The 21700-nt window shown below is 42.4% G+C and overlaps 1 protein-coding gene across 1 annotated transcript in view; it reads right to left on the bottom strand.

The window, feature by feature from the left end:
- The window catches only part of LOC140736731 (calcium-activated chloride channel regulator 1-like), an 84991-nt gene that overhangs the window by 37561 nt on the left and 25730 nt on the right, over positions 1–21700 (bottom strand). The window contains exon 6 of the mRNA XM_073062611.1: positions 17599–17820. Coding sequence (XP_072918712.1) covers positions 17599–17820 — 222 coding nt within the window. The remainder of the gene's footprint in view (positions 1–17598; positions 17821–21700) is intronic.

The raw sequence follows: 21700 nt of genomic DNA, 5'->3' as shown, positions 1-21700 counted from the left end.
TCCTGGGCGATCGCGGGAATACAGGTTCCGGAATTGGACATTCAAATTAAATTCCTGCAGAGACGTAGTGCACGAGAATTGTGGAATTACGGGGTGCCTGCGGGTGGATTGGAACCGAGCAAGTCCTCGAGATGGGGAATAAGGGGTCTAAGAGAGAAAAGGGTAAAGGAAATCCAGGCGCCAATGATGAAAAATACCCCGGGGTACCCCCTTATAGTCTGTTGGGATGGATGTTAGAAAATTGGGATTACAGGAGGCGAAAAGGGAAGTCAAAAAAAAAATGATACAGTACTGTGAATTCTGGTCCCGCCAGCCGATCCAAGGGTCGGCTGTGTGGTGGCCTAAGTTCGGGTCTAGCGAGGATTGGGTACAACAAGCCCTTAATCTGTACGTGAATTCAAAACCTAACGTTAAACCCGAAGAAAGTGATTATGCCCTATGCTGGTTACCAACGACAAATAGTTATAAATTGAAAATGATAAATGAAGGGGGACAGAAAAAAAATACATGGGAGGTGCTTGACCACCTGCCACCCCCATATGTGCCCCCTACCGCTCCGCAAATCGAAGACCCTGAGACGGAGGTTGGCCAACAGCTGATTCGTGTTGAATTTGTATCAAAGGCATGGCCAGATATAAGAAAAAAAAACTGGAAAAACTAGAAGATTCGAATACTAAACCCTTAAGTGAACTACTTAGGGAGGCACAGAAAGTGTTTGTAAGAAGGGACGAAGAGAAACAAAAGAAGACTGCAAGGATAATGGTCCAGACAGTGCGACAAGTAACCGCAGATAGTAGAGAGAGACAGGGACCATGGTTGGATCGAGGTAGTAGCCAGGAGCAAGGAGGAGGGCTAAGGAAGGCTTTAAGATGTTTTCACTGCAACGAAGAGGGACACTTCAGGCGCGAGTGCCCCAGATACCGACGGGAAGTGCGCTCGTATGCCATGATGGAAGATGAAGACTAGGGAGGTCGGGGGTTCCACCCCTTGGGGATGAATTATCGGCAGGAACCCCTGGTAAATTTAAAAGTAGGTCCCCAAGGGTCAGATACAACCTTTATGGTAGATTCGGGTGCCGAAAGATCTAGCGTAATCCAGATACCTCCCGGTGCCCGAACTGGAACAAAGGTAATGGGAGTATCCGGTATTGGAGGCAAAATAATACAAGTACCTGTTATAGAAAACGTGAAAATTGAACATGAGGATAGGGTAACGGGACAGGACCTACTTTTGTTACCCTCTGTGAGATTCAACCTGCTCGGGCGGGATCTGCAAGTCAGGCTAGGCATCGGGACTGTGCCCAGGAATGGGAAGATAATGGTACAGCTGTTTGCCCTCAGGGAAGAAGACGATAGGAAAATAAGCCCGGAGGTATGGTACCAGGAAGGGAACCGGGGGGGTTTGAACGTCCCCCCTTGCAAATCTCACTATTACCTAACAGTTCACCAGTACGGAGAAAACAGTACCCTATTTCAATGGAAGGAAGAAAAGGGCTGCAGCCGGTGATTGAGGGATTGATACCTGATGGACTACTGGAGGAATGTATGTCACCATATAATACCCCAATACTCCCGGTGCGAAAGCCAGATGGGACTTATCGGATGGTACAAGACCTGCGGGGCCTAAGTGCAGTAGTCCAAACCCGATACCCGGTAGTGCCCAACCCTTACACGCTGATGAGTAAGATCTCCCCTGACCATGAATGGTTCAGTGTAATAGATCTAAAAGATGCCTTCTGGAGTTGCCCGCTAGAAGAGAGCAGTCGTGACATGTTTGCGTTCGAATGGGAAAATCCTACGACGGGGCGGAAAAGACAACTCCGGTGGACGGTCCTGCCACAGGGGTTCACCGAATCACCTAACCTATTTGGGCAGGTCTTGGAGCAAGTACTAGCGGAATTCCAATGTGCTCCAGAGAGCCAACTGCTACAGTACGTGGATGACCTATTACTATCCGGGCCAACACAGGAAGGGGTGCAGGAAGACACCATCAGACTACTGAACTTCCTGGGGAAGCAGGGGCTACGGGTCTCAAAGAAAAAGTTACAATTTGTAGAAAAGGAAGTAAGGTATCTGGGACACCGGGTCAGTAAAGGACAGCGATGCATTACCCCAGAAAGGATAGCTGGAATAACGGGAATGTCACTACCACGTACCAAGAAGGAGATACGCACCAGTTAATTTGCGATGCACTTGATATCGAATGGAAGTACCATACCCCGTGGCATCCCCAGAGTTCGGGACGAGTAGAAAGAATGAACAGCACACTAAAGGCACAACTGACCAAGTTGATGTTGGAAACCAAGCTATCATGGACCAAGTGTTTGCCGATCGCTCTCCTGAGAATACGTACAGCGCCCCGCAAGGATATAGGAATATCTCCTTATGAGATGCTCTTTGGACTGCCATATTGGAATAAAATAGAGGGGTATCCCACACTACAGGGGGGTGATTTATTTGTAAAGAACAATTTACTGGCCTTGTCCCGTTCCTTTGCAGAACTGCGGAAAAAGGGTCTCTTGGCCCAGACTCCGCCGCTCGACTTTGCTTTACATCAGATCGTGCCTGAAGATTGGGTTCTGGTAAGGACCTGGAAGCCGGAGAAGTTACAGCCACAGTGGGAAGGCCCTTTCCAGGTCCTGCTAACAACAGAGGCGGCTGTACGGACAAAAGAAAAAGGGTGGACACACGCATCCAGGGTAAAAGGACCGGTGAAGCCCGAAAGCCACACTGAGTGGACCTGTGTTCCCGGTGAAGAACCGTTGGTGGTGAAGCTAAAAAGGCAGCAAAAATGAACTCTATGTGGACTGTAACATTATTGACTGTAATATATTTGATTCTATATGTCGGGGAAATTGAAGGGAAATGTGACAAGTGCAGAACCGTGGTATGAGTGGGGCAGAGGGTGTTCCCAGGATCCTTCATATCCCACTCGCATGTAAATGACCGTTGTTATGATAAAAGCAGAAGAGTGTTGGGAAAATGGTAAGCCGTACTATCAGGTCTATAATAAAGGCGGTTGGTGGCGAACAGTACTCTGGATGGTGGGAGGTGGATTAATGAGTTTGATGCTTTTACCCTGCCTCATTCCCTGTGTACAAGCACTAATAAGACGAAGTGTGTCACAACTTCAGGCAATAGCAATACCTCAGCACGGCACTGGCATTGGAGCTGTTGGCAAAACAGCAGAGTCAGATGCGAACAGCAATATACCAGAACAGGCTGGCTGTGGATTACCTATTGGCCTCTGAAGGCAGGGTATGTGGGAAGTTCAATCTTACAAACTGTTGCCTTAAGATAGACGACAGTGGAAAGACCGTGTTAAAAATATCCGACAAAATTCGGAAACTGGCCCACGTGCCAGTACAAACCTGGAGATCCCTGGGGAACATGAGTTGGCTAGACGGGCTACTAGGAGGTAGTTGGTGGCGCACCGCTCTCCTAGTAGCAGGCGGGGGTCTAATGATTCTCTTACTTTTGCCGTGTGTGATTCCTTGTATACGAACACTGATCAGGCGCAGTATATTCCAGCTCCAGGCAGTAGCGATACCCCAACATGGGACAAACGAGCTAAAACTTATGCTATTAAAGAAAAAAGTTGACCCTCCACGGGGGGCGGAGGAAGGATGGTGGGCCCCCTGGGAGTGAGAGAAATGCTAGCTGAAACGCACATCTTAAAAAGAAAAAGGGTGGTATTGTAGGATTCAAAATTAAGATGTGCGTTTCTGAAAGAGGTCTGGGTTAAGGTCAAAGGACAAAGGTGATTTAATTATGTCCGGGGACAAATGTGATTTAATTATGTCTGGGTTAAAGTCTGTAAACAAATGTGATTTAATTATGAATGCAGAAGCCCTGACAAGATTAACTGTTTGTGGAATCATTGAAGTCCTGAGATATGGACTATTGTTTTATAGAAACGTGTAAAAAACAACTCCAAATATGGAATGGGAAAACACTGTGTACCTCCTGAGTCAGGGAGGAGGGGTGGTAAGGAAGAAGGATAAAACCTGCTGCCCTGTAAGATTCAGGGTTCCCTTCTCTGAGGGGGCCCAGCTCTGCAGAACTGTTAATAAACTTTGTTTCCTTGAATTTGTCTTGAAGCCATTATTCGGGAGCGTGACTCGTTTCTGACAACTAAGAGACAAAATTGTTACCTGTGCTCAAGGGAAAGCCTCACTCAGCATGTAGTTCCCATGCCTTATAACTCCTCCACCTGCACGTGGTGGCGAAGAGAGCACAGGGAACAATGTGAGCAACAGTGTCCAGGTCCGGTTAGGGCTTGTTTCATGAGGATTTGCGTTAAAGCAGATTCCTGCTATCAAAACTGTATGAACAATGCACCAATGTGCCCCTATTGGTGTATGTTATATCAGGCTTCCTCGCAGTTTGACCAAAACAAGCTTGCCTATCACTGTAATTATAGCAGACCCTGGGCTATAAACAAAAGAAGCCAGACACCTACACTGCAACAGCTTATAATGCAGGACCATCTGAATTATGAATGTTTCATGCGGGTGGGCACTCACCCGGTTGGCCATTTCCGAGGCAACTGCACTCAGACGTGGGATGTAACCCCAGGTAAAAGACACTTGACGGGTTCCCTTCCTCCTGAGGGTGCAATGGACTCTCAGACTATCCCATTAGCAGACACTTGGTGGCTGTGTGGACAGGAAGGAGGTCTGAGATCTACGCTCCCCCTCAGGTGGGCAGGAACATGTACGCGTGTCATGCTGCTTCAGGAAGTTATAATGTCCCCTGAAGTACAGTCCAATGCTAACTTCCCTGAGCAGCGGACTCTGCTACGGCAGAAGAGAAAATATGTCCCGGACCCGACAATCCGGATTGACAGTATAAGGCAGCCGAGAGGTATACCTAATGAATTCAAGGCACGAAATGAGATTGCTGCAGGCTGGGAAGCTATCATACCTGTGATAGGGGTAAGCAAAAATGTTGAATGGATAAACTGTATATACTACAATCAACAGAGGTTCATCAACTACACCGATGATGCACTGGAGGCCTTAGGGCAACAGCTAGATGCAACTAGCAGGGTGGCGTGGCAACACAGACAGGTACTGGATTGGCTTTTGGCAGAGAAAGGGGGTGTGTGTGTAATGTTTGGAGAACAATGCTGCACTTTCATACCGAATAATACTAGCCCAGAAGGGTCTTTCACCAGAGCAATGAATAAATTAAAAAATCTGTGGACGGAGGTCAAACAGAATGCAGGGTTCGGACATCAGTTCTTTGATTGGTTAGAAAGTAGACTCGGAGGATGGGGAGCATGGCTGACTAAAATAGCAATAACTGTCAGTATTACATTGTTGAGCTGTGCGTTTGTGCTGTGCTGTTTTCTTCCTTGTCTCAAATCTCTTGTAGTGCGTGCTGCAACCAAACAATTTCCAAAGCTTGTGGCAATTACTGAAGCAAGCTTAGTGGAGAAAGAAAAACCGAAAATGTATCGTTACAGCCTACAACACCTGCAGGATGAACAGGAGCAAAACGACAGTGTGGGAGTAGATTGTAAGGGCTGCTGAGTCTTTTTCCCTGTCTCAGATACAGAGGGACAGGTTTTTGGCTCAGCGGCCCAGGATAACAGGGAGAGAATACTTTGAGGTCTTGGCGCAGAAAATTATAGTTTAACCCGAGATTTGGGAATAAGTGCTTGAGTTTATTGGGGCTTTTGTGCGTGAACTCTTGGTCTTCTTTCTCTGTGTGAGACCCTCTAGGTCTCAAAGGGGGGATATATTGGAGTATAAAAGTATAAATTTACCAAAACTATGAAGTCAGTTTTGAAACTTGCTATTTGCTATGCATGTATCCTAAAAATGTAGAAGACAATGATGTGTTAATGAGAAGTAGCTAAGAGATATAGATTAGAACATAATTAAGTCACATAATCCTAAAACTATTATTTGCTATGCATGTACCCAATTTGGTAGGAGACTGAAATCCTAAAAATGTGGAAGACAATAGTATGTTAATGAGAGGTAGCTAAGAGATGTAGATTAGAACATGATTAAGTCAATTGATAGAAACAATAGGGACATGATGTACATGAGGTACTTGTAATACGCAACTATAGATCGACTACATATGCTAATGCAACTGGACCAGGAGATTGCTATAAAAATGCAGTGTCCAGGGATCGGGGGGGGGGGGGGGGGACAGTCAGCGACTAGCTCAATGACTGTCTCAGCTTTGATTTGCAAATTAACGTATAACCCTTCTTGAAGAATCTTCTGCATCTCTTGGTCATTTGTGAGGCACAAAAAACCACGACAGCTTCCACAGCTGTCTGTGGTAATACATTCTACAAATTCACCTCCCTTTGGCTAAAGAAACTTCTCTGCATCCCTGATTTAAATGGACACCCCTTTATCCTGAACCTGTGTCCTTTTGTCCTAGACTATCCACCATGGAATCATCCTTTTCACATCTTCACTGTCTAGGCCTTTCAACAATTGAAAGTTTTCAGTGAGATCCAACCTCATCCTTCTGAATTCCAGTGAGTACAGAGCTATCCAACATTCTTTGTCTGATAACCCTTTCATTCTCAGAACCTCCTCTGACACTCTCCAATGCCAGCACATCTTTTCTTAGATGAGGAGCCCAAAACTTTTCACAAATGCTCAAGGTGAAGTTTTACCATTTCCTTATAAAGCATCAGCATCACATTCCTGATCTTGTATTCTGGACATCTTGAATTGAATGATAAGTGCATTTGCCTTTCTCACCTTGCCTTCCACCACTGACTCTACCTGCAATTGAACCTTTAGGATGTTCTGCATAAGGACTCCAAAGACTATTTGCGTCTCAGATTTTTGGACTTTCTCCCCATTTAGAAAATAGTTTGCACATTTATTTCTACTACCAAAGTGCATGGCTATGCATTTCCCAACATTGTATTTGATTTGCCAATCTCTTGCCCTTCTCCTAATCTGTCTAAGTTCCCTGCAGTACATCACTAGTCATTAGCCGTCTAGAAAAGGATTCTTTTATTTCCATTCATGGTCTCCTACCAATCAGCCAATGTTCTAAACATGCCTGTAACTTCCCTGTAATACCATGGGCTCTTAACTTGATAAGCAGCCTCGTGTGTGGTACCTTGTCAAAGGCCTTCTGAAAGTTCAAATATACAACATCCACTGCATCCCTTTTATCTATTCTATTTGTAATATCCTCAAAGAATTCCAGCAGGTTAATCAGGCAATATTTTCCCTTAAGGAAACCATGCTGTCTTTGTCCTGTCTTGTCCTATGTTACCAAGTACTCCATAACCTCATCCTGAACATTTGACTCCTACATCTTTCCAAACACTGATGTCAGGCTAACTGATCTATAGTTTCCTCTCTGATGCCTTCCTCCTTTCTTAAAGAGTGGAGTGACATTAGCAATGATCCAGTCCCCTGGCACCATGCCAGAGTCCAATGATTTTTGACAGATAATTACTAATGCCTTCACAATGTCTACCACTCTCTTTCAGAACCCCAGTGTGTAGTTCATCTGGTCTGGGTGATTTATGCACCTGTAGGTCTTTCAGCTTTTTGAACACCTTTTCCCTTTTAATAATAACTACACTCACTTCTTTTCCCTACACCCTTCAAGATATGATCACTGCTAATATCTTCCACAGTGAAGACTGAAGAAAAATGCTCCTTTAGAACATCTGCCATCTGTTTGGCCCCTTTTACTCTTTCTCCAGCCTAATTTTCTTGCAGTCCTGCAGCTTTTACTTTGATATTGATATTGTTTGCTAGTTTGCTTTCATATTTCATCTTCACTTACCTAATGATTCTTTTAGTTGCACTCAGCAGGGTTTTAAAAGCTTCCCAGATTTCTGTCTTCCCAATAAATTTTGCTTTGATGTATGCACTCTCTTTTGCTTTAGCTTTGGCTTTGACTTCCCTTGTCAGCCACGGTTATACGATTTTGTCATTCGAGTATTTCTTCATTTTTGAATATGTCTGTCCTGCACCTTCCTCATTTCTCCCAGAAACTCACACCATTGTTGCTCTGCTGTCATCCCTGTCAGATCTTCTTCCAATTTACTTTGGCCAATTCCTTTCTCATACCACTGTTATTTCTTTTACTCCACTGAAATATTCCTATGTCAGACTTTGCTTTCTGCCTATCAAATTTCAAGTTGTATTCAATCATATTGTCATCACTACAAAAGGTTCTTTTACCTTAAGCACTCAGATCACCTCCAGTTCATTACATAACACCCAAACTAGTATAACTGATCCTCTAGTAGGCTCAATGACAAACTGCTCTAATAAGCCATCTCATTGGCATTCAACAACCTCACTCTCGAGATCCATTTCCAATTTGATTTTCCTGATCAAACTCTATATTGAATTCTCCCATGACTATCACAGGATTGCCCTTTTGACATTTCCTGTTGTAATCTGTGGTCCACATCCCATATACTGTTGGGAGGCCAACTGCTATCAGGGTCCTTTTACCCCTGCAGTTCCTTAACTCAACCCACAAGGATTCAATGTCTTCCAATCCTATATCACATCTACCTACTTATTTGATGCCATTCTTTACCAGTAGAGTCATGTCTCCCCCCTCTGCGTACCTTCCTATCGCTCTGATACAATGTGGACATTCAGCTCCCAACTACAACCATCCTTCAGCCACGATTCAGTGATGGTCACAACATCATACCTGACAATCTGTAATAGTGCAACAAGATCATCTGCCTTATTTCTTATGCTCCATGCATTGAGATATAACACTATGAGCACTGTATTTGCTGCCCTTTTCGAATCTGCATCCCTAATGCACTGATACACAGAATGAGAGGTGACCTGATAGAGGTGTATAAGATGAGGAGAGGCATTGATCGTGTGGATAGTCAGAGGGTTTTCCCCAGGGCTAAAATGGCTCACATGAGTGGGTACAGTTTTAAGGTGCTGGAAGTAGGTACAGAGGAGATGTCAGGGGTAAGTTTTTTATGCAGAGAGTGGTGAGTGCATGGAATGGGCTGCCAGCAACGGTGGTGAGGGTGGATAAGATAGGGTCTTTTAAGAGACTTTTGGATAGGTACATGGAGCTTAGAAAAATAGAGGGCTATGGGTAAGTCTAGTAATTTCTAAGGTAGGGACAGGTCCAGCACAACTTTGTGGGCCTAAAGGCCTATATCGTGCTGTAGGTTTTCTATGTTTCTATGATGTTACTCATCCTGCTGGCTGCAATTACGTCTTATCATCTGTCTGCCCGTGGGCCTAAAGGCCTATATCGTGCTGTAGGTTTTCTATGTTTCTATGATGTTACTCATCCTGCTGGCTGCAATTATGTCTTATCATCTGTCTGCCCTTCCTGACAGTCTGGCTGCATGGTATCTTTGCTTTAGTCAACACGTACAAACAAGCTGGATGAACTCAGCAGGTCGGGCAGCATCTGTTGAAATGAGCAGTCAACGTCTCGGCCTGAAACATTCACTGCTCATTTCAACGGATGCTGCCCGACCTGCTGAGTTCATCCAGCTTGTTTGTACATGTTGGTTTGACCACAGCATCTGCAGTGTACTTTGTGTTTACTTTGCTTTTGTGCCATCCATACTATCCTGAGTCCCTTTACTCCAGTTCCCACATCCCTGCCAAATTAGTTTAAAACCTACCTGTTACATACACACAACCCTGTAAAAGTATTAGCAGCAATAGAGCACATCTGGAGTCTGGTTTTGCTGTTAACAAAACACTATTTTATTAGTAACTATGTCATATAGTAACTTAAACCAGGTAAATCAAGAACTAATGGTGTTATGCATATATTGAGGTAAATATAAAGTTCCCAAACTTATTCAAGCTCAGGTGGCAAGAGTTACAGTCTTACGATGGTATGTAAGAAAAGTTCAGTTCAAATGCACAGGTTAATTTATGCGAGATTATTGTAATCCAAAGGTGAGTGTTGTGAGAAGGCAATTATGTCAATATTCCACAGATTCCACAACAGCAATACAAAATAACAATAGCAGTTGGTTTTATCTCTGAAGTTGTTCCACTCCACACATGAAGTATCACTGACAGTGATCTTCAACGAATATCCTTTCAACACAAGTGGTACCACTCTCGAATTCAGCTACGGGACATCTCAAAGTAGTAGCCACAGGATACTCAAACAGGATTATCACCAACAGTAGCTTATCACAAAGTGGAGCATCTTCAAGTGAGCCACCACCCAGACAAGGGTCTACACACTGGTAGATTCCACAAGTTTACCCCAATCATACACAACGTGATAGCCACTTATCCAGTTCCACGACATACAAAATAACTCCAACAGTGATTTGTCACAGGGGTGCCTTTCTTCAGTGAACTACCACCCCCAGACAAAGGGTAAACACACACATGGTATTCACAAAGGTTTTCCCCTCACCAGAGAACCCACTTCTGTGGATTAACTATGTGACAATCACACTTCCTTATCCAAACAGAAACAAGCTCACTGTTACGGGCTACTTAGAGAGAGAATACAAACAGTGATCTCTTTGTCACTAGGTTTCTTCTGTTTCAAACCTTCCTCTTCTCTCTTCTCTGCAAACTTCTTCTAGTTGCAGCACTTGTGAGAGTCATTTATCAATACTCTGAATTGATCTCAACTTACCCCTTTTGGCTACTGAAAGTTAAACCAGCAACCGACTCACTGGTGTCTTTCATTGACCGAATCCATCTTGATTCTAACTGTGTGTCTGTGACTGCCCTTGTAAAAAGTGAACAAGCTGCAGAGAAACCATAAACATTCATTGTCCATCAAATAAATCCACCTCTCTATCTCTCTCTCTCTGGAGCAACGCAAACAATGTCCAAAAGTCAATCTCATTTTCCCGGCATTTTAAAGTGACAGTCCACAGAAAAAAATTAACCCTAGGGGTATATAACACTCCCCAACAACTCTAACAAACCTGCCTGTGAGAATATTGGTTCCTCTAGGATTCATGTGCAACCTGCTACATTTGAACAGGACATATATATACATACAATTAGCTTATATATATAGACTGTATGTACATCAAATGACCCTAGGTGCATCACATTGTTTCTGTTCATTAAACCATAGTCCAATGAGAATCTTGTGGTTCTGTTGTTTATGATGTGAGCGTGAACTAAAAATGTTGGTTAGAATTTTAATTTTGTCAGAAACAAGTCTAACCCTCGGAAGGGTCATGCTTCTGTGCTGGTAAACTAATGTTAGCATTAAGCCCCTTGGGCTCTGGAAGGTGAATATCTAGCACAAACTCTGGCAGGACCTTTGGTCTGACCACCTCACTGAAATGCTAACTATAATAGTCTTTGCCTCCTGTACTCTCCTCACTGATCCAACTGCTGCTCCAACTATCCATACAATCTGAGAGAAGCTACAGCTGGTAAGCACTGGCTGCAGAAATTGTCCTCAGTGGCACCTGACTGTTTCCTAATCTCCCTCACCACAGAGAAGGAACATATAGTGTTATTATGTGTGCATAATAAAGAATTTCAGTTCCCAGTGGTCAATGCAAGAGGTTCACCTGGAACCAGAGACAATGATGGTGATGGGGGTTGCATGCCCAGCATTAAGCAGTTCAATAATGAAATATTTTAACATAAAGACACATCAAGTATGTCTTCATTTAAACAAATATGAAGTGACATCAGAAGTCAGAGTGAGCTCTAAACACAGAGTAAATGAATGCTGTGCACAACTGAGAAAGAGACTGTGAGCACAAAATGTGCTAGCAGCAAGTGACAGCAAGAAGCTAGCCAGCGATGTGAGAGCTCATGTTATTCCCAAGGTTCACCAAGAAAGATTCAGGTAAGATGTCTAGACTTCCTGTCACGGATAAGCTATGTCCTCCTGCACCTATGCAGTTTACTGACAATCTAACTGATAGCTTCAAAAGCTAGTAGAGTGTGCGGGACTGATGAAAATTTGAAAACACTTTTTTTTTGCATATATTTGGTAAAGATGCTTTGGACAACTACAACAGCTTCAAAATGATGAGACAGCTTTTACATTAGACACACTGATGACAAAATTTGAGCAGTATTTTTTCTCAATAAAAACATCATGTTTGAGAGATATAAGCTCCCCCCTCCCCATAACCAGAAACAAGGTGTTAGCCTCCATCAATATTAGCTGAGCTTCACAAGCTGAGTAAGTCCTGTGAATTTGGAGATTGGAAAAACTCAGCAGTTATAGACAGAATAGTTTGTGAAATTCCAGATAATGGACGCTATGTGAAAAAGAATTGATGCTGGAAAAGGCTGTGAACATGTGCAGGGCAGAAGAGACCAAATGAACATAAGCTAAGGAGCTGCCCAGGACAAACACAACAGAGGAGCAGTGAACAAGGCATTTCCCAAAGCAATAGCAGAGCAAAAGTACACTTTCAATTGCCAACACAGGAGGAGATCATGTGTTGGTTTGCAGGTACCAGGTGGTTTAGCAAATTTTATGCGTCAACTAGGTTTTGACAGGTGAAGCTTGATGAAGCAAGTTCGAGACTTTGTACTTTTAAGAGACCACAGGAAAGATATCACTTTAAAACTATCCACATCATCTTTGAGGGCATACCTACTGTCAAGACCATGATAGATGACATCACGATCTGGAGTCCAGCAAGGATCAACATGATACACGACTGAGACAAATGCTTGACATGGCACAAAATATCAATTTGAGATTAAATAAATTGAAATGTGAGTTTGGTGTTAAGATGCTGATCTTCAAAAGAGATGTCATATCTGAAGAAGGAGTGAAGCCTGATCCAAAACAGACATCAGCCATTGAAAACATGGAGAGACCCAAATACAAAGAGGAGGTGAGATGTATCTTGGGGCTGGTGACTTACCTGGCTAAATTCATTGCTCGAATGTCAAATGCGTCAGCACCACTTAGGTCACTCCTTGAGCAGCAAAATGATTGAATTTAGTGTCATGAGTAAGAAAAGTGTTTCCAGATGCTGAAAAGAATTATAACTGAAGCGCTCATGCTTAAGTTTTATGACCTGGAAGGATGTACTCTGATCTCAGCTGATTCATCCCATCGTGGCCCTGGAGCAGTACAGCTGCAGCAGCATGATAAAACATGGCAAACAGTGGCCTTGGCATCAAGGGCTTTAACAAGTGTGGAAGCCAACTATGCACAGACAGAGAAAAAGCTTCATACCAACATATATACATGCAAAACGTTAACATCTATGAACAAGCTTTTGAATTGCACCGACCGTAACCCACCACTCTCAATTACGTGCAAACCACTGACTGACTGTTCCATGAGGATACACAGCATGTTGATAAGGCTGCAGAAATATAAGGTGAAGATGATCTACACACTGGGAAAATATATACTTGCTGGTCATGCACTGGCTTGAGCAGTTGACAAGAAACCAAAGACTGACCAAGACTTTAATGTAGATATACAGGCCTATGTTTACATGATTGTCATGTGTAGTCCAGTGTCAGCTGATAGAACACAGAAGCATCAGGGACAGATGAAACAATGAAAGAACTCAAAGATACAATACTGAAAAGATGGCCAGAAGCAAAGAATGGCTGTCCATTGAATATTCGGGGTTATTGCACATGCAGAACCGAACTGTCTGTAGTGAAAGATATGGTCTTCAAAGTGATTCCACTAATGCTGCACAAAGAAATGCTCTGGAAGATACATGAAGGGCATCTTGGTGAGGAAAACTGTAAACATAGAGTTTGTGAGGTGATTCACTGGCCGAGAATGAACCAAGAAAGACATCAGCCAGACCTCTACTTAATGTGAAATACATCCTACTTAAAAACCAAAGCAGAAAGCTGAACGACGTCTGCCACACACTTTACCAGCCAGGCCATACTCAAACTTGGAGTAGATTTGTTCGATTGTAATGGAAGACGTCATATTGTTATAAAAGACCACTTTTTCAATTATCCAGAAGCTGCAACACTGCAACCAACATCCAGCAAAGAAGCCATCACCTTCCTGAAAATATGTTTGTGAGGCATAGAAGTAGTGAAGTAGTAGTAGACAATGGTCTACACTTTTTGAGCTGTGAATTTTCATCCTTTGCCAATTTTTGGGAATTTCAACATATAACTTCAAGTCCATATCACCCAAAATCTAATGGCCTAACAGATAGTTCAGTCAAAGTTGTGAAGGCTGTCATGAAGAAAGCTCAAGATGGACGAGAGGATTTCCACAAAAGTCTAATGATCTACAGAAGTCCCCCACTAAAGAATGGCCTTTCACTAGCCCAAATGCTGATGGGTTGATGCATAAATATTAACCTTCCAGTCCGTGAAAACCTGTTGACACCTAAAGGAGCAGATAAGTCAAATTGGCTGAAGTGAAAAGGAAAGAAATATACTAACAGTATCACAATAAGACTAAGAAAAGCCAACCTGTCTTGAAGCCTAAAGATCAAATTTGAATCTGAGATTCTGGCACGTGATCCATGCAAGGATCCACATTCCTACTAGACCTAAGCAGAGTGAAGGACATCTCTGAGAAGGAACTGCGTGGATCTATGACCATAAGACCCAATCCATAGCTGTGACGCATCACATGTCAGTTCACCAAAGGAGCCAGCATATGTAAAAAATGAACATGCTGGTCAGAGTTCTCAGAGAGGTGCAAATATTAACACAACAACTGCAAGCAATACACCTTTGGAAACGAAGAGCAGATGAAAAAGGATCAGAAAACCACCTCAGAGTCTGATTGAAATATATTGAGTGGATGAAATTGTTCATTACAATTGAAATAGAAATGTTGAACAGTTAAAAATATTAAAGAAAAGAAACTGGCTAAGGAATGTAAATCTCTTTGTTGCAAAAGATTATTGTCCTTTGCAGGTTGTGTTTGTTTTTCTTTCAAGGCGGGGAGAAGTATTCTTATATGCATAATAAAGAACCTCAGTTCCCAGTGGGCAATGCAAGTGGTTCACGACAATGGTGACGGGGGTTAAGCATGCACAGTAATAAAATGTTCTAACATAAACCCCCATAACATATACCAAATATATCCATACTATCCATTGGCCTTAACAGTTGAGGAAAAAGGTAAAATATTACCTTGTCTGACCTCACTGCTGCTCACACCCCTCACTGACTCCCAGTGTTCACCAATGCCAGCACTTTGACATACTGACAGCACTTGGTGATATCTGCACAATTACATTGAAGGGCTGAAAAGTGAACACAGAAAGCTGTCCATTTTATCCAAGCATCCCAGCTTCTAGTTGAGGGATCAGGTTGGATGAATTCACCTATGTAGCTGTTTGGATTGTCTAAAGGTGTGTCCTCAGCATAATAAAGTTTGCTACACTCTCCTAAGTATCTAATTGTTTTGAGTCTCTGTATTATTCATGGCTGGTTAGATAAAAGTTAGATTTTCTTCATATCCACAACTCCATTCAAACATTGACAATCCCCCCCCCCCCCATTTGATTACAAAGTATCACTGACCATTTGGGTCCAAGGGATGGTCCATGCATTAGGGTTATAGTTATGTGCTTTTTCTGAGTGGCACTAAGGATTATAGTTTTGAAGAAATGAAGGGGAGGAAGAAATAACATCAGCTCATGTAATCAGAAATGTAGATACATTATTGATCCTAAAGGAAATTACAGTGTCACAGTAGCATTACAAGTGCACAGATCTACAAATATTAGAAGAGATGTAAGAAAGAATTTAAAAAAGTTACCTCAAACAATCTAACAATCATCACTTCCCTGGCTATAGGTTGACTCATTATAGACCCTAATAGCCTAGGGTGAGAATAACTTCATATAGCACTTTTTGGGGCAGTGCAGTTATTTTAGTCTATTACTAAAAGTGCTCTTCTATTCAGCCAAGGTGTGTGCAGAGGGAGAGAAACATTCTCCGGAATTGCCAGGATTTTTCCAAAGGTCCTTTGTTCTACCACCACCCCCAATACATCCAGTTTGATTCATATAACAGAGCCAGCCTTTTAATCAGTTTATCGAGCCTGTTGGCATCACCCATATTAATGCCATTGCCCCAGCATACCATCACATAGAAGATCGTACTAGCAACAACAGACTGGTAAAGTATTTGAAGGAGAGGCTTGCATACTCTAAATGATCTCAGTCTCCTCAGGAAGCAGAGGCAACTCTTGCCCTTCTTGTATACAGCCTCTGTGTTGGTGCTCACCTCAAGTCTGTCATCCAAGTGCACTCCCAGGTACTTGTAGGTCTTCACCACATCCAAGTCCTCACCATTGATTGTAACAGGGAGCAGTGCAGGCTTAGTCTTCCTAAAGTCCTTAGCTCCTTTGTCTTACTGATTTTGAGCAGCAGATGATTCAACTTGCACCATTTGACAAAGTCCTCCTCCAGAGCCCTGTATTCATCCTCCTGTTCCCCTTTATACACCCAACTATTGCTGAGTCATCAGAAAATTTCTGCAGATGACTTGACTCAGTATTGTATCTAAAGTCCGAGCTATACAGGGTAAAAAGAAAGTGCCCGGTGAGTGCCAATGCTGCTTATAGCTATGTCTGACACACAGCTCTGAAGCTGCATAGGCTGTGGTCTGCTATTCAGATAGTCCATTATCCAGGATACAATGGAAGTACCAACTTGTATTGAATGGAGCTTCCCCCCACCCCCAGCAATGAGGGCTGTATGGCATTTAAAACACTTGTGAGATCAAAAAACACAATCCTCACAGTGCTGCCCTGTTTATCCAAATGGGAGTAGGCTCTGTTCAGCAGGTAAATGACAGCATCGATGACTCCAATGTGCTCCTGGTAGGTAAACTGCAGGGGATCAAGGGCTGATCTGACCAGAGGTCAGATGTGAGCCAGGACCAGCCACTTTAGAGTCTTCATGATATGTGATGTCAGGGGCACCAGATGGTAGTCATTTAAATCTTTCAGTTGGTCCTTCTTAGGTTCTGGGACCATAGATGTTGTTTCCAAAACTGTCAGGACCCTTTCCAGGCTGAGACTAAGACTGAAAATGCACTGGAGAACTCCACACAGCTTGTCAGCACATTCCCTCAAGACCTTGGGGTTCACACCATCGGTCCTGATGCTTAACTATGTCTGAGAATAAGATGGTAAAGCTGCCTAGCTGTTCACTTTACACACATCAGCCAAAAACCCACCCCATCACTAAATGAATGTTGACTCTTAGTCCAACAGGAATGGTAAACCCACTTCAACATTTTGCATAAATTTGAACCAAATGATGACCTTATGATTGTTTCTACACACATAGAGTAAATTAAAGTAAAATGTTATAGACAAGGGACTGCAGAGCTTCGACACTGAGGCTGCTTTCAAGGATCAAGGATTAAGAATCAAAGTTCTACTTTATTTGCCATATTCATTTACATATTTTAGGAATTTGTTCTGGTGTGTTGCTCAGGGCATAACATGCAACAAAAAGCATTCAATAATTATAAAGAATTATATAAAAATAAAGAATTATACGGTATACAAATAAAAACTGATGAAGTTAGAGGTTAAAGGATGGAATGGAATAAAATATGCATAGATAAGTAAATAAGTATCAGCATGCATTTGCAATACCTCTCTTATTACTCTATCTACACAATTCATCAAATGACCTGATCATAGAAGACCTTACCCCCTGCATGCTTCCTGAAACGTCAAGAACTAAGCAAATTACACGGTCCTTGGCCTGTAGAAGTGTGAATGTTGGGATGGTTGAACCAGTGTAGGGCGAAGAAATGCCTCTGAAATCTTCTGACTGGCTGATCACATCCCAAGTGCTCCTGTAACTGCACATTCTGTTCTGCATGTTGGGTGCTTCGGTATTGTGAGTCTTGTCAGTGCAGAATTCAGCCACCTAGAAAACATATAATCTGTTAAACAGATGAGTAGCTAAAAGGAGGTCCTTCCCTGAAGATCACAACTGATCTCTGAGACCTATTTCAAATAGTATGGGGATTAATACTATTTTACCTGATAGTTATACTTCAATCAACATCATAAACAACAGGTCACCTGATCAAAGACAGAAATGTGCCTTTTGACCTACCATATCCATGTAGTCTTTTTCCCTTTTACACTAATCCCATTTGCCCCTATCTGAACCATACTCTGTAAGACCATAAGATACAGGAGTGGAAGCAGGCTATTCGGCCCATTGAGTATACTCAGCCATTCAATCATGGGCTGATCCAATTCTTCCAGTCATCCCCACTCCCCTGCCTTCTCCCCATACCTTTTGATGCCCTGGCTAATCAAGAATCTATCTATTTCTGCCTTAAATACACCCAGTGACTTGTCCTCCACAGCCACTCATGGCAACAAATTCCACAGTCTTACTACTCTCTGACTAAAGTAATTTCTCTGCACCTCTGTTCTAAATGAACGTCCTTCAACCTGAAGTCATGCCCTCTTGTCCTAGAACCTACATGATTCTATTCTATTTAAACCTCTTTTTATGTGTCTAACACTAGGTGTATTTAAAGTGGTGATTGATAGGTATTTAATTAGTAAGGGCATTAAAAATTATAGGGAGAAGGTAGGAAATCAAGTTGAAAAAATTAATCAACCATGATTAAATGGCAGAGCAAAGTCAATGTGTCAAATGAGCTAATTCTGCTCCAATATCTTATGGCGCTATCAGATTTCCAAAAATGTTCAGGATTATGAGTTAAGGAATATCCTCTTTAACAAAACAAGAGATACTGTGTAGTGAATAAAGATGTTGCCTGGATTTCACTATACTTGCTGAAAAATAGAGTGACACAGTTATGTGAAAGATAGTGTAACACTATTACGTACAGTGCAGAAGAACCTAAGAAGGACCCAGGTTCAATTGCCACTGCTTTCTTTAAGGATGTTCTATGTTCTCCCTGTGATCACATGGGTTTTATTCACATGCTCTGGTTTTCTCGCACTTTCTAAAGATGTATAGGTAAGTGGGTTAAAAGTCATGTGGTGCAAGCCCTTTGGGCCAGGAGGGCCTGCTGCTGTGCTGTATCTTGAAATATCCAAATATAAACAAATACATTTTTTAAAAAAGGTCAGACAATCTTGGAGTAGTAGAAGAACATGCAATAGCATTGTTTAAGAGGTATTTCTATAGAACCATAAACTGACAGGAGGTGGAGGGATATGGACCACGTGTAGACAACTGGGATTAGTTTAGATTGGCATGGGTATCATGGACTGAAGTGTCTATTCCTGTGCTGTACTATTCTATGTTCTATCTTCCATGAGTCGCTGCCAGCATCCTAGCAATATCATACATCCCATCCCCCTACTTATTTTCCATCTCAAGGGTCAGGATCAAATACAGATCCATGGAGCTGAGAGGCAGCTGTAGGCGTGTGTTAGAAGTACTTCGTCAGTGTGATGTCCTAAGAAGTTAGTGATTCAGCATGACCTCTGGCCAATTGATCAGGAAGACTGAGTTCTGATCCCACCATAGAAGATGGAAAATATAAATTCAGGAAATTAAATAAAAATGTAAAATCAGAGCTGGTTCCAATAACTGAACCATGAAGTTCCTGATTTTTTTAAAAATAACTTATCTGGTCCACTGAAATCCTTCAGTGAAATAAGTCTGGTATCGTTACCTTGTCTGAGATAGATGTGGCTTTGTTCCAAGACTCTTAGGAGAGACTTAACCCAACACCAATCCCATTTTTTTCTCCCAACTTTCCATCAACAGATTCACCTGCTCACTTATACAACAGGAATAATTTAGAATAGCTCTTTAGTCAACCAACTATATTGGGACATGGGAGGAAACTGGAGGAGAACATGGCAAACTCCACACATTCAGAGACTGAGGTCATGACTGAAGTCAGATCACTGGAGTCATGAGGCTGTAGTTCTCCATATCAGGGGCATTTATCAGAGGTATTACTAGCTATGATCACATCCCATGCATGAATAAATACCATCATATGGCACGAAGGGGTGGATGCAGTTATTAGGGATTCTGACCTACCCTGTTCTGTTTGAAATCAGTAAACATCTGGGTGTCATTCAGGAGTGCTTTAATGACTGAGGAATAAATTCACATTGAAGAATGTACAAGCAGCAGCAGTAATACAGTGAGGTTAAGGTCACTGATGAAGCTTGAGTAGATTTGGTATGCAATCAAAGACTGGCAAATTTATGACTGATTGCATCACTGTCTGGTATGGAGGTGCCATTCCACAGCACTGGAGAAAGCTGCAGAGGACTGTCCATACAGCCAGCTTCATCATCTGCACCATCCTCCTCCCCATTACAAGAAATCCAAGTACATTCTCTAGAAAGCCATCTCACATGTGATGTGGCAATTCCAGAGCAAACGAAAACCACACGAGGATACTCAACAGACATGAAAGGGCTGAATGCTATCACCTTCTACATAGTAAAACAACTGACATATGTGACAAAAAGGTTTCACTCCAAGATGAGCTCAATGTTTTATGTTTGTTATGACCAACAGAACATGGAGGAACCTTCACAAACTCCCACAGTCCCTGCTGACCATGTGAGTCCTTGAGGCCAACATGGGAGCATCCTTAAGGAAAGTGAACCTACAGAGAGTATCTGGCCCAGTCGCTGTACTTGAAGAATAAATTCACTTTAAACTTTGAAGAGAGGATATCTTCAAAAAGTGCTGCCTAAAGAAGGGGGCATTCATCATTAAGAACTCTCACTATCTAGGTCATGCCCCACTTTTCATTATTACCATCCAGGTAGAGGTTCAGGAGCCTGAAGACCCACACTCAATATTTTAGGAAAAGTTTCTTCCACCCCATCTTCATATTTCTAAATGAACATATGAACACTACTTCACTATTTTCCTTTTTTCAATATTAATTTATTTTTATACATTATATTGTAATTTATAATTTTTTTATGTAATGCACTGCCCTGCTGCTGCAAAATGACAAAATTCACAACCTATGTCAATGCTTATAGCCTTTATCCTTGTCCCACCTGGAAAATGGTGCCTCATATGCCAGGGTGCTGTTTATTGACTTCAGCTTCGTGTTTAATGTGATCATTCCCTCAGAAGCTGATGGGTAATCTGGTCTTGTTGGGTTTCAGTACCTCCCTCTATAACTGGATCTTGGACTTTTTGACACAAAGGCAACAGACAGTCTGTGTTTGCAGCAAAACCTCTAGCTCCATCACGCTGGGAACCAGCACTACAACCTCCCCCTCCCCCCCCCCCCCCCAAACCCTATGGCTGCGTGCTTGGTCTGCTGATGTTCACACTGCTAATCAAGTTTTAACGGAGCACCGTTAGCGTGTCCTGACAAAATGCATCAGCATCTGGTACCAGAATTTCAAGCCACCTGACCGCAAGGCCCTACGAAGGATTGTGAGGACTACTGAGAAGATCGTCGGGGTCTCTCTTCCACTCCTCTGAGATATTTATTAGGAGTATGCAAGGTGCTTGGCATTGTCAAGAGTACCTCCCACCTGTCCCACAATCTCTTTGATCCCTACCATTAGACAAGAGGTACTATAGAATTAGGACAAGGACTGTTAAGATGGGAAACAGTCTTTCCCTGTGAGATGACTGAACTCCCTCCTACTACTATGCTCTCATCACTTATGAAATGTCAGTAGCGTTAAACATCTTTCTTTTTGACTTGTGTTGTAAATGCACCTTATGTTAAATGTAGATCTTCTGGAATATATTTTATTAATTGTTAATTTATTTGTGGTAAAGCTACTTTATATGTTCTGAGTAAGTTACATGTACT

Source organism: Hemitrygon akajei, chromosome 12, assembly GCF_048418815.1.
Source record: "Hemitrygon akajei chromosome 12, sHemAka1.3, whole genome shotgun sequence".
Lineage (NCBI taxonomy): Eukaryota > Metazoa > Chordata > Chondrichthyes > Myliobatiformes > Dasyatidae > Hemitrygon > Hemitrygon akajei.
The sequence above is the reverse complement of the archived record's forward strand: the minus strand, read 5'-3'. Positions and strand labels throughout refer to the sequence as shown.